The 13,789-nt window shown below is 33.2% G+C and overlaps 1 protein-coding gene across 3 annotated transcripts in view; it reads left to right on the top strand.

The window, feature by feature from the left end:
* LOC150098219 (lipid transport auxiliary protein 1-like) overlaps positions 1-13,789 on the top strand; it is a 325,116-nt gene that overhangs the window by 143,179 nt on the left and 168,148 nt on the right. For all 3 annotated transcript variants that reach the window (XM_090406448.1, XM_090406449.1, XM_090406450.1), the window contains one exon: positions 8,674-8,732. In XM_090406448.1, coding sequence (XP_090262574.1) covers positions 8,674-8,732 — 59 coding nt within the window. The remainder of the gene's footprint in view (positions 1-8,673; positions 8,733-13,789) is intronic.

Raw genomic sequence — 13,789 nt, 5'->3', positions numbered from 1 at the left:
AGTCCAGAAAGGGATGAGAGCTAAATTTTTCTCTAATGGAATGGCATGTGATTAGAATGGCTTGCCTTTCAAGGTGATGAGTACAGATAGTGTGAATGATTTCAAGTAAACATATGAAGTTGATATGGATAAGATATGGCCTCCTTTGATGAATCCCCAACTTATTGGGGTTCTTAGATGAAAAAAAATAATGAAAAGTAAATAATGTAATGTTAAACTGAATTGGTTACTAATGTTGCGGAATTCATTTACAATATGACTTAGTTACATTAGCATGAGCAAGGTCTTAGATCACTGCACAGAACATATGATCAGCATGCAACAGTGACTATACTGAGATAAGAAGTCTTTGAAGAACCTCAGAATTGTCTGTGTTGCCATATTTGCACAAAAATAAGTTGCAGCATTTTCTCTAGATCAAGCAGTATCGTACTGGAGCATTAGCATACCCAGAAGCATTTGTGAGCTGATATAAACTTCAAGTGTCATTCCCTAGAAGGAGGTTGGCAACAATGTCATGGAACTTCTTTCTTTCTTTTGCTGCTCTGGAACATTTATGGTAATTCAAGCCAGTCCTTAATGTCTTCAAACCACATTCTCCTGGGTTTACCTCTCCCTCTTTTTGCCTTCGTCTAATTAGATGTCCAAAATATTTAAGATCATTAAAGAACTTTAATGATCTTAATGTATCAATAAATCTTAATGAACTTTAATGTATCAATCCACCTATATCTTGGTCTTCCTCTGGGTCATTTTCCTGCCAGAGAACACTTGTTTTGCTAATATTTCCTCTCTCATTCTGTTTAAGTGACCATACCTTGAGATTAGCTCATGATATAAACTATCAGATCATAAATGCTTCCATCTTGCAGTTTTAATCTGAAATTTGTATTATCACATAGAAAAAAAGAAAAAAAAGAAAAAATTACTGTGTGTTCTGTTTAGTTATTCTGGGTTGCAGGGTAAGAATACCCAAGTTTCCTAGAAGGGAAAATATTTCCTCTACATAACTTTGGTTTTGACTTTTTTTTTCTCAAGAATCCACCTTGTCTCTGACTAAAATTGAAAATAGAATAATCTCTTTTCTGTGAAGCATCATGGGTGTTAGTACTACGAGGCACCCTAAATTAATAGTGATTTGAAGATTTTATATATATATATATTAAAGGAAACAAGTTGTTTCATTGTAGTATGGACTGTGAAGCAATATACATGCATCCTTACCTCCACTTAAAGATGTAGATACTTTCTAGAACGTTCATTAAACAAAACATTACCAGAGCTCAAAATAACATAGAATGAACAAAGATACTTCCTAATAAAATGAATGAAAAATACAAATTGGGTAGTGAAAAAGCATAAATATTGAACACTGTAGTTAATATTCTTTGTTTGCATCCAGTCTATCTAGAATTGACTGTTTTTCTGCAAGTAACAAATTACTATGACATATTGATACAGTAATTTAATGCTTTCAGTGCGGCCTCCTTTGATGAATCCCCAACTTATTGGGGTTCTTAGATGAAAAAAAATAATGAAAAGTAAATAATGTAATGTTAAACTGAATTGGTTACTAATGTTGCGGAATTCATTTACAATATGACTTAGTTACATTAGCATGAGCAAGGTCTTAGATCACTGCACAGAACATATGATCAGCATGCAACAGTGACTATACTGAGATAAGAAGTCTTTGAAGAACCTCAGAATTGTCTGTGTTGCCATATTTGCACAAAAATAAGTTGCAGCATTTTCTCTAGATCAAGCAGTATCGTACTGGAGCATTAGCATACCCAGAAGCATTTGTGAGCTGATATAAACTTCAAGTGTCATTCCCTAGAAGGAGGTTGGCAACAATGTCATGGAACTTCTTTCTTTCTTTTGCTGCTCTGGAACATTTATGGTAATTCAAGCCAGTCCTTAATGTCTTCAAACCACATTCTCCTGGGTTTACCTCTCCCTCTTTTTGCCTTCGTCTAATTAGATGTCCAAAATATTTAAGATCATTAAAGAACTTTAATGATCTTAATGTATCAATAAATCTTAATGAACTTTAATGTATCAATCCACCTATATCTTGGTCTTCCTCTGGGTCATTTTCCTGCCAGAGAACACTTGTTTTGCTAATATTTCCTCTCTCATTCTGTTTAAGTGACCATACCTTGAGATTAGCTCATGATATAAACTATCAGATCATAAATGCTTCCATCTTGCAGTTTTAATCTGAAATTTGTATTATCACATAGAAAAAAAGAAAAAAAAGAAAAAATTACTGTGTGTTCTGTTTAGTTATTCTGGGTTGCAGGGTAAGAATACCCAAGTTTCCTAGAAGGGAAAATATTTCCTCTACATAACTTTGGTTTTGACTTTTTTTTTCTCAAGAATCCACCTTGTCTCTGACTAAAATTGAAAATAGAATAATCTCTTTTCTGTGAAGCATCATGGGTGTTAGTACTACGAGGCACCCTAAATTAATAGTGATTTGAAGATTTTATATATATATATATTAAAGGAAACAAGTTGTTTCATTGTAGTATGGACTGTGAAGCAATATACATGCATCCTTACCTCCACTTAAAGATGTAGATACTTTCTAGAACGTTCATTAAACAAAACATTACCAGAGCTCAAAATAACATAGAATGAACAAAGATACTTCCTAATAAAATGAATGAAAAATACAAATTGGGTAGTGAAAAAGCATAAATATTGAACACTGTAGTTAATATTCTTTGTTTGCATCCAGTCTATCTAGAATTGACTGTTTTTCTGCAAGTAACAAATTACTATGACATATTGATACAGTAATTTAATGCTTTCAGTGCACTTCTCTTTACTAAACCACCAACTTTGTTCAAAGTGTGGTCATCCTTGTTAAAGATCTCTCTCCAGATGAATTTCTTATAATTTTTCTTCATATCCACAGTTTTTTTTTTTCTTCCTCTCTCTCTCTCTCTGATTATTACATGAGATCCTGTAGTTCATTCATTAATTAGAGGCACTCTATTTAGTATGGAAATGTTGTTTATATTAACTTCCTTGGAAGTTAACTTGTTTCATTTGCATAGTCCTTTTTCAGATCTGATATAAATGTCACTTGAGACTAGGCATAACATTAATGTAGTGATTTTTTTCACCATTAGAAGAAAGGATGAATTGACTAAAGCAAAGTTGTTATATATATATATGTACACACACACACACTCTCTCTCTCTCTTATGGACCATATTCAAGTTGTACAACAGATTATTGAATACCAACTCCCATTATGTCTCAGTTTTATTGTTTATGAGAAAAATTTTGATTCACTGAAAACTTACACAATGATTAAGGCACTACAAACTAACAAGTGGACCACCACATTCACATACGCCGTTGCAACAGCAATGATGTATGAATATGATTGACCTTACATATTCATTTTCATGGCAACATTGCCAGTGTAGAAATACGACATAAGACAAGCTAACAATATCCTCAGAGCAATTCGCAGCATGTTTAGAAAAAATATTCAAATTTCTTGAATGGGGAGAAAAAAGTCTGAAGATAAATGGAAGATATTTAAGCCATTTTTGTTTTGCATCTGACATAGCTTTACTTCAAGTCCACATGAACTACAGATTCATATCTGTGTACTGCAGATTGCTAGCAAAACAACTTGCTTGAAGATAAACCTAAACAAGAAAGTCATTATGTATACTTAGGACAGCAGATATCAATAGATCAGAATATTATGAAAGAAGCCAAAAGATGAGCAATGCTTGGCTGGAAATATTTGGAAAATTACAGTCAGTTTTCAAAAGCCAGATATCACTATGCCTTAAAGAAGAAATTTTTAACCATTGCCTTCTTCCTATATTGGTTGCAAAACACAGACATTAAACATGAAGGAAACTCAAAAACTCAGAATAGCACAGCTTAGTTTGGAAAGATGTTTGCTTGGTATCACAAGAATGTGGATCACAAAAGGAATACTTGGGAAATGAAACCAAAGCCTCTGACATTACAGAAAGAAAGAAACATCTGAAGTGAAATGACAATGAACTGGACATATTGCTTGACGACAACAGTGGACAAAAAGTACTGGATTGATTCCATTGTAAGAATAATGACCACAGTGCTGACCAAAATCACAATATATTAATGAATTATCAGATTTTCAGGAGTGACACTGGGATAAAAAAAAAGCCATTGACAGACTTTTGTTTATGTCTCAAGTTGTTTAATATTCTCAAATTTAAGCTAGTGTCAAATGATGTTTGAACTGCTTCTGTATTATCTTTTTATAGCATTTTAACACTTTCTGTATTCTTCTCTTCACTAAACATTTTCATTCAAAGTCCAGCTCATTTCTCTAGCACTTCTGCTTCATGACTTATCTAATTTAGGCAGTCAGATTATACCCTTCATGCCAAAGAGCTCTTGATTGTTAAAGATATGTCAAATGAATAATTTTTTCTTTTTGTTGCTGCTCATTCTAGTATTGCTACAATTACATAAATATTAGAAGCTCATTTCTGCACCATTTTCAGAATGTCTTCCTTAACAAGAAAAATCTTAGATTCTAAACCATTTTGCTCTTGTACTCTTTCAGTTAATTGGCTAAAAGAGACATATTCTTTAAAGATAGCTAATAATGCCTTGATCCATTGGTTATGCAAGCAGTGTTGTATCTGGCAGAAAAAACATTTCAGGAATTTTGGTTTTAAAAGACCAAGGTTTTGAAGGTGATTTGAGGCATAGTCCAGTAGTAATAATGCTTTGGGTTCCAAATTATTTTTTAAGCAGTACTTTTTAATGGCAGGGCAGAAATTATTAATACTTCATCACCTTAATCCTTTGTTAGATTTCCATGTTATTGGTAAATTGTGTTTGGAAAAAACCTCTTCATAGCTGAAGTGGTTCTTTGGAATGGTAAACAAGAAATGGTTTACACTTCATATCTCCCATTGTATTACCACTTATTAGGAGACTTTGTTGGTCTTCAACTACTTTGAAGCCTGAAGCTACTCCATTTTAGGATTATGAAAGTTCTGGAAAATAACTGTTTCTAGAATAGTCCTGTTTCATTTCATTTAAATGCCAGATTTGTGGATAACTATCTTGTTCTACTAGAGCGTTTATAGATATAGAAATTCTAACAGCGTTGTCCATAATTCATATACTATGAGTTTTTAAATTTCTTGAGCCATCTGTGGAAAGCTGTAACTTTCTTTTTGATTGTCCGCCAGGTTTTTAGGTAGTTAAACACACTTAATGTTTTATGCATAATTCTCAGCTGACTGACTAGCATGTCACATATATACACAGTTAACATTTTCCTTGTCTTCTCTGTAACAGTACATTGAGTTTGAACTGTCTTCTTTGACAAATTGTTTTTAAAATTGATTGTACTACTCTAAAATGCTTGATGTTATCCCCCCCCTCCCCCCAGAACTTGAATGAATGTATCTGGACTTTGTCACTTTGTTTTTCTTGTTATATTACAAGGTTAGATATTTTGCACTTTTTTAAATATAATTTTCTTATAAACATTGATAACTGACAGATTAAACATTTGAAATTATAAACATTAACACACTGGACCAAACAAAGCTCAGCCGGAAAGCACAGTTATTTACATTTGTTTGCCAAGTGAAATGCAAATACTTGAATAGTTCACTGGGGAGCATGACAAATTATTTGTGTAATGTGTTCATAGAGTGAAGCATCAGCTGGTTCAAGAAATTTGAGTCTGGTACTAAGAATTTCCTGTGCTGTCTAATATTTATATTTTGTTAAAAAAAAAAAAAGTTAACATTTAAAACCTTCATTATAACGGGATAAAGAGTGTAGAGGTAATATAAGATGAGTGTTGGTTCTGAAGTGCAGTGATTAAGTACAATTGCAGACATAGTATCAGACAGAAGACTTTTTTCTTGTCTTAGGGATTTGAAATTTTTTGGATAATAACAGGTGAAAGACCAGGTGAAATATAAATATAATACCCTCTACTATAGTAGGAGGTAATGTGAATTAATCATATATATATATATATAAAGAGAGAGTTGGATGAAAAGAATAATGTGCCAGGAGGTGAGCTTTCTCTTTAGGTGTTTACTACAGTGGTGCTATGAGGATGAGAGAGAAATGGAAGCACAAATGAATACAGGTTATGCTTGGTGTCCTTTGCAAGGAGCTAGAAGGGATGACTATGGTTTGTACAAGAGGCAAGTTTTCTGCATATGACTCTTTCATAGGCAGATGCAGAATTGTTGTTTGGTTTGCATTTGTTGCATGATTTAGCATAAGCTGGAAATGGAGTTCTTGTCTCCAGTGACATATAATATGCTGATTTTATTTTTTCTTGGACTGCCTTTACTCACCAAAGTTGTTAAGGAAAATGAAGGCCCTAATTCCACTGGGAATAATTTCTGCAACTTGCTCAAAGCAAATGGTTATGTGATTGGGAGAGTGGAAAAAAAAAACAGGACTTTATGAGTCCTGCTCTTCCTTTCAACAGTCAAACATTTCACTAAATGCCATTATAGTGTCAAAGGGTGTGTTATGTGTACTTTGGCCAGTTTGCTAGTTTTTGAAGAAAGACCTGAAATTGTGGGAGAAAAACCCTGCTGTTTCAATATGAGATCACTTAACTTGCCTTCAGTTGAAAAAGATCTTTGTTTTTCTTACTAAAGGTCATATATATATATATATATATTGCATAATTTTTTAAGAATTTTTCATGCTTGAGTTTGATTGATAGCTAATAATTGAAAGAAACACTTGGGCATATTGCTCCAAGTCTTTCTTGGAGACTTAGAGAGTCCCCCCTCTGGACCATAACTAGAGGGAATCTGATAGCCAATTTATGTACCAGATGATTGGAAAGCCCTCCATATGCATTACCATCAGGCTTGGTCCTGTGTACTACCTTGCAAGTTACCTTTGTAACTGTTTCACTGCTGTACCTTTAAATAGAGAAAATTTTTGGATCTCCAGTGTTTGATATGCCATTGAAGGATGTCATACTGTGAATTTGTGCCTGTGGTCCTACTAGAGCTTTTAGTAGGGAAGAAGTAAAGGATTATTTATTTTTATTTTTCAGTTATTAGAGAGTTCATTGAACATAAAGAAAAACTAAAAAACTTAACTAGAGATCAGAGCAGCCTAGTGAAGGGAATCGCAGGTATTCAGAAATGCTATGAAATATTTGGAGAAAAGAGCAGAGCTAAAAAAAAGTAAGCACCTAGTAGATTTCTGTTCAGAACCTGCACTGGTCATTACTATTGTCCAAAATAATGATGTGCATAAATTCACATGGAAAGAACACACAAGAAATGAGTCTTATTGATTATTGTTGTTGATAATATCATCATACTGGTTGAGGACATTCATAACAGGATAAAAATGAGTATCACATTGAAAAGAAAAAAATGTACAAAAGTTTTAATTAAAAATCAGCTTTCAGATGCAAACTGTAGATTAAAATATAGAAATATTATTTGGAGAAAAATAATGAACTACAGGAAACAAAAACTAAACCCAAATCCTGACAAAATCTGGAGGGGGGGGGGATATTGATTTATGCAGGGAGACATAGTGAAGTTGTCTTCTAAGATAGAAAAATCAGAACTTTGTGGTGGGCTCAAGAAGTTAAAGACAGTTCTGGAAAAGTCATTTCTTAAGTTCTTGCAACTAAGTTAGTAAGTGCACACAGAGAAAATGTAATGGAGCTCATGTGTAAAAGTCAAAGGACACAGAAAAGAAATAACGATAAAGGGATAACATAAAAAATGTATGGAGTAATTACTTGAAAAAAAACCTTTTAAATATGTAATGATAGAACAGTGACAGATAATAAGATAAATTCAGTTAACAGCACTTTTCAAAAGTTAGTTAGAAAAAGTGGTTAGAAACCAGAATTATGGGATGACAAGCTGGAGTAGATGATATTTGACCAGAAATTAGCAAGAGATATATAAGAACTTTTACATTTCTTCATTGCTTGATTCAGAAGTCCAGATTCTGGATAAAGTTACATAGTATCCATCTATAAAAAAAAAAAAAAAAAAAAGGAAAATAAAACAATATGAGAATTATAGAGGAATTTCTTTACTGAGTATTGTTCCAGGTAAGATTAATGCAAGTATAGGAAAATTATAGAAAGAAACTTACAAGTTTCTTTCTGCAATTTTCTACAATTTGGTTCATGCCAAATAGAATTTGTCTGGATTATATTTTTCCCAAAAATCTAATCTTGTCAAATTTCTATAATTAAGATATCATGGGATGTAACAAGGACCTGTATTTTAGTGGTATGCATATCTGGAAAAGTCAAATGATGAAGTGCTGGGAGAAAAGTTGTTCTAAACACTACAGTTTATGGGCTTTAAGTGGGATGGGATGCTGTATAGAGTGGTCAGTGCTAAAAGAAATTCACTAACCAGACAGAACAGAAACAAAAATATTCCTATGATTTGTATGAATCCAGAGTGAGAAATCAACTGTTTTTTTTTTTTTTTTTTTGACATTCTCTTTTTCTTTTGTTTTTTATAAATGATCATTACAAGAATCTTATAAATTATGTGTGACTTGCTAAATATTTTATCATTATATGAGAATTACTATAGCTTTAGTTTATTCATTCCAGTCTCCATTTTTTAAAAAAAATTATGAAATGACTTTTTATAGGACTTTGGATATGAGCAATATAGTTATTACATGGAATTATTAAATCAGATACAACATTGGTAAGTAAACTGTTACTTGGAAGTAAAATTACTTTTAAAAAATGCATATATATGTTATGTAGGTATAAAACTTAATGATATTCAGTTTCTTGAAGAATATTTATGCTGCAATACTCCTTGTAGAAATGCATCAGGCAACATTCACAGATGAAATAGCATTAATTGGGCTGATTTTCAGTTCATATGTTAATATGAAATTGAGAACTAGAATCATGTTTGTATTATTTCTCTTTCACTGATAATGACAATTTAATCAGCATTATCTATAACTTTCCATTATATATATCTATAACTTTCAATTATGTATAACTTTCCAGGAATAGCATCTTTTAAGTATATCTGTACATTCATAACAGTTCTTTATGGTATAAACAAAACCAGATGAAAATAATTAATTTATTGATCTTACTAATATTTCTAATATTGATCTTACTAATAAAAATATAATTTGGAAATTTTAAAGAGATTATATTGGTCACAAATAGCATCAGTGTGTGTAAATTGTGAGGAAACAGGAGAATTCCCGGTGGAGATAGGAGTCAGACAAGGATGCAAGTTATCACCATTATTGTTTAACTTTTATAGTGAAAAAATGTTTAGAGAGGCACTTGAGGATGTAGAAGAAGGAATAAAAATAAACGGAAGAATCATTAATAACTTAAGATATGCGGATGATGTAGTAGTAATGGCAGAAAGTGAAAATGGGTTACAACAAATTATTCAAAGAATTGAAAAAAACTCTTGTAAAGAGTATGGACTAAGAATTAACACAAAAAAGACCAAGATAATGATAATGGGTAGAAAAATAGGAGATAATGTAAAAATAAGATGTGGAGGAAAGATTTTAGAAGAAGTGGAAAGATTTCAATATTTAGGTAGCTGGATCTCAGAGAAAGGAACTTCAGAGTTGGACATTAGAAATAGAATAGGCAAAGCTAAATCGGCATTTATGGAAATGAAGAGAATTTTAATAAACAAGACACTAAAATAGGCGTTGGAATTGGAATAGTTAAAGCAACAGTTTGGAGTATTGCAAGTTATGGAAGTGAGTCATGGACACTAAGAAAGAGAGATATGGAAAGAATTAATGCATTGGAAATGTGGTGTTATAGAAAGATGGAAAAGATTAGCTATACAGAAAGAATATCAAATCAAGAAGTTTTAAGACGAGTTGGGATGGAAAGAACACTGTTAAAGAATATTATGCAAAGAAAGGCTAGATTTGCAGGACATCTTCTGAGAGGTTCTTTGGGACACCTGACAAGAACTATATTACAAGGGAAAGTTGAGGCGAAGAGAAGACGTGGAAGACCAACTGGAGAGTGGTTTAATGACATCGTGGAATGGACTGGTTTAAGAATGATGGAAGCGACAGACAGAGAGAAATGGAGAAGAGCTGCTCATCTGCTGCAACCCTCTTGCTAGAGGATGCTACCGGACGACAACTAATATTTCACTGAGTTTCTAATAAGCATCCTCTGAAAACAAACATACAAAGTGGTAGGCACACATAGCACTTAATTAAATAGTTGTAGAAACAGTTCAGATTGTAACTGAAAAAGAAACAATGTCCCATTTTGATAGTTAATATTTGGTCCTTTTCACTAAATATGATACATTATATTGGATTTATTGGACCATGGTTTAGATAAAACATATGTACATAATCATCGACAAGTTTCACCAGCTGGGGTCTGTATGGCTTTATCAAGACGGGAAAGGTTATACTAACATTAAATGCAAACAAAATAATGCAGTAACGACTTAAAAAACAGTTAAACAAATTGAAGAGCACGCATGACATCAAAAGCATAAAGCGTGGCGACTTAGTCATTGTTATTAAACTGTGTTTTATAATTTTTCATGTAATTGAGTTCTGCTAAACATAATGAATTAATTAAGTTTTTCCAAATGTCTTTTAATATTATGCCTTGGTTTCTGTTGAGGTTGTCTCCTGTCTATAGTACTACTGCAGCTTCTTTAAAGGTTCTACATCTGTAATCCTCTTCAATGTATGGCATCGAGCTGCTGTCCCAATCAATGGAATGTTTTGAAATTGAGAAATGATGTGATAATCCTGAGGTGTCTGTTCTGTTATTATTTATATCACTGATATGTTCCTTCTTTCGGATTTCTAGGCTTTGTTAAGTTTGGTCTATGTAAGTCAGTCCACACGAACACGGTATGCTGTAAACTCCTGTGTATTTGTGGAAAGCGATGCTGTCCTTAGGAGAGCTTAATAAGTGCCGTGTAGTTAAAATAGATTTAAAAGCAACTCTGATGTTAAAAGGCTTCATGATTCTTGCTATTTTGATGGAGACTGAACCTGCATAAGGTATGACACTGGATGATACGTATTGTGTCACTAGAGGTTGCTGGGGGTTGTTTCTATAGAGGATTTTTTTAATTATATTTTGTGGATAACCATTTTTTGATAGAGTTTTTGATATGAGTGAGAGCTCAGCAAGTACATCTTTTTCCTCTGTGATGATATTTTTTGCTCTGTTTTTTAGCATATGTATAATGCTAAGTTTCTGTGCATAATGATGATTAGATGTAAAATATAACGTCCGGTGTCTGTAGGTTTGTGATGGATTGTAAGCTTGATTTGTCCATTATCTTATTTTTTAACTAGTACATCCAAAAAAGGTAATTGATGGTTGTTTTCTAATTCTAATGTGAATTTAATTTTATGAGGGAACGAATTTATTTTTTGGAGGAACTCATGTAAGGTATCTTCTGTGCCCTTCCAAACGATGAACGCATCGTCTCCACCAGACTGATGGATTCAGAGTTATTTTTGCTAGGATGTGATTTTCTAATTTTTCCATGAACAGATCCGCACATGGTGGTGACAGGGGACTGCCCATGGCTAAGCTTTCCAGTTGTTGATATACTGTGTTGTTTGCCTCAAGTCTAACTATTTTAAGGTAAACAAGCTGCAGTAGTACTATGGACAGGAGACAATCAACAGAAACCAAGGTATAATATTAAAAGACATTTGGAAAAACTTAATTCATTATGTTTAGCAGAACTCAATTACGCAAAAAATTATAAAACGCGGTTTAATAACAATGACTGAGTCTCCATGCTTTATGCTTTTGATGTCATGCGTGCTCTTCAATTTGTTTAACTGTTTTTTAAGTCTTTACTGCATTCTTTTGTTAGCATTTAATGTTAGTTTTATTTAACCATGGTCCAATAAATCCAATATAATGTATCATAAACAATGTCCTAAACAAAGTGTTTTATCTGAGCTAGATAAAAATGAATTAATTCAGAAGTGTTAAGCTAAACATGGGCTTTGAATGAGGTATCCCAGATCTTTTGCTTATTAATTTAGCAATATTTGTTGATGTTGGGGGAGTGATTCATAGCTGATGCTGATTCCAAAAATAGTCTGAGACCTTTGCAGCACAGTTGTCTTCTTCCATTTAATCCTGTGATAAGTAATATCTAGAGCATGTCTCCCAGTTCTGACTTGCCATATAGATGATCTCAGACATAGGCTTTATATTCTTAAATGCAGATGTTAGAAGATATGTTAGTCTGCCCAAAGTAAGCTAAGTTGCAGGCACAAAAGACTTCATATACTTCAGGATGTGCAAGAGATCAAAGTGAATCCTTAGGAGAACAGATAAAGATTGCTAGTCATATGTATAGTTTGAAATTGGCATTGAGATTATGTTTGTGGAGAACTTCAGTTATCTTTTTTTGAAGTACTACCTTGGATATAAGGGATAGAAATAGTTTTGCTGTGATCTTGTGTGTGTGTGGGGGGGGCACATGCAGTATTTTATAGTAGTTGTAGCATTGGCTAATAAAAAGTGTTATGAAGGTACTTAAGTTACATAGCAAGGGCTGTGTCAAACAAATAGCCGTGTGTGTGTGTGTGTGTGTGTGTGTGTGTGTGTGTGTGTGTGTGTGTGTGTGTGTGTGTGTGTGTGTGTGTGTGTGTGTGTGTGTGTAAATTATTATTATTACATAACACCTCCAGGGAGTAAGTTTTAAAAGAGGTATACCGTGAGTAGATATATCGATACAAAATTAATAACGGAAAAAACTCACATACAAAGATTATTTAATAGTATAAATGTTTAAAAGTTTAAATAGTTTAAAAGTTTGAACCTCCAGGGAGTTCAAAGACTCATCAAGGGAGGATACCTACTCTACAACTCTCAGTCTCCACCAGCTGCAAATACCTTTATCACGTACACCAACACCATTTATTGCCAACCACCACATTAGTATTTTCACAAACAAACATCCATGCCCACGGCAGGATTCAAACCTGCAGCCTTTTGGCTGGAGAATAGATACGCTAACCGCTCGGCCAACCAGGCCAGCCTTGAATATCTTGAGGATGCCATACTGTTTTGATTAGGATCTTTGGATGTTGGCTGTTTAGGTGCACCAAAAATGTATTTAATGTGTCTGCCCCATGGAGGATATTTGCATAATCACACCATCACCCATCCCAACAGTACAACATTCTCAAAATACTTACACACATTATTTGCTAAAATGACAAAGCCCTTGCTAATGAACTTCACAGCATTTTTTTAGTGAATGGCTACAATCCCTTATACTAGATAAAATACTACATGTCCCACTACTCTTTCTGCAAACAATGCACAACATAGTAAAAGTATTCTCATCCCTTGTATTCAGGCTATTTGAGAAAATATAGCTAAAATTCTCTGTAAATATAATCTCCATACCACTTTGAAACCACACATCCAGCTGGCAACTTTCATCCATTCTCCTAAAATTCAGATTCATCCACTTGCATATCTGGAGTCTATAAAGTTTCTTCTGTCTGCAGATTAGCACATTTTGAACAGACAAGTAAATCTGTTAACATCTGTCTTGGAAAACATAAAAATTATATTTGCAATCGTTTAATGGCAAGTCTTGGCTGTAGAAGTTGCAATAGATCTGAGGGACTAATTTTAAAATTGGCACATCAGTTATGAAGCATTCCCTCAACCTTAGCAAATTCAGCTCCATTAAGACTATTACACTTTTTTTATATAATGTTTATCAAGTAGCTTTAT

This window comes from Typopeltis vanoorti, chromosome 16, assembly GCF_054136105.1.
Source record: "Typopeltis vanoorti isolate ZY-2024b chromosome 16, IOZ_Tvanoo_1.0, whole genome shotgun sequence".
NCBI lineage: Eukaryota > Metazoa > Arthropoda > Arachnida > Uropygi > Thelyphonidae > Typopeltis > Typopeltis vanoorti.
This window is presented reverse-complemented; position numbering and strand designations above follow the sequence as displayed.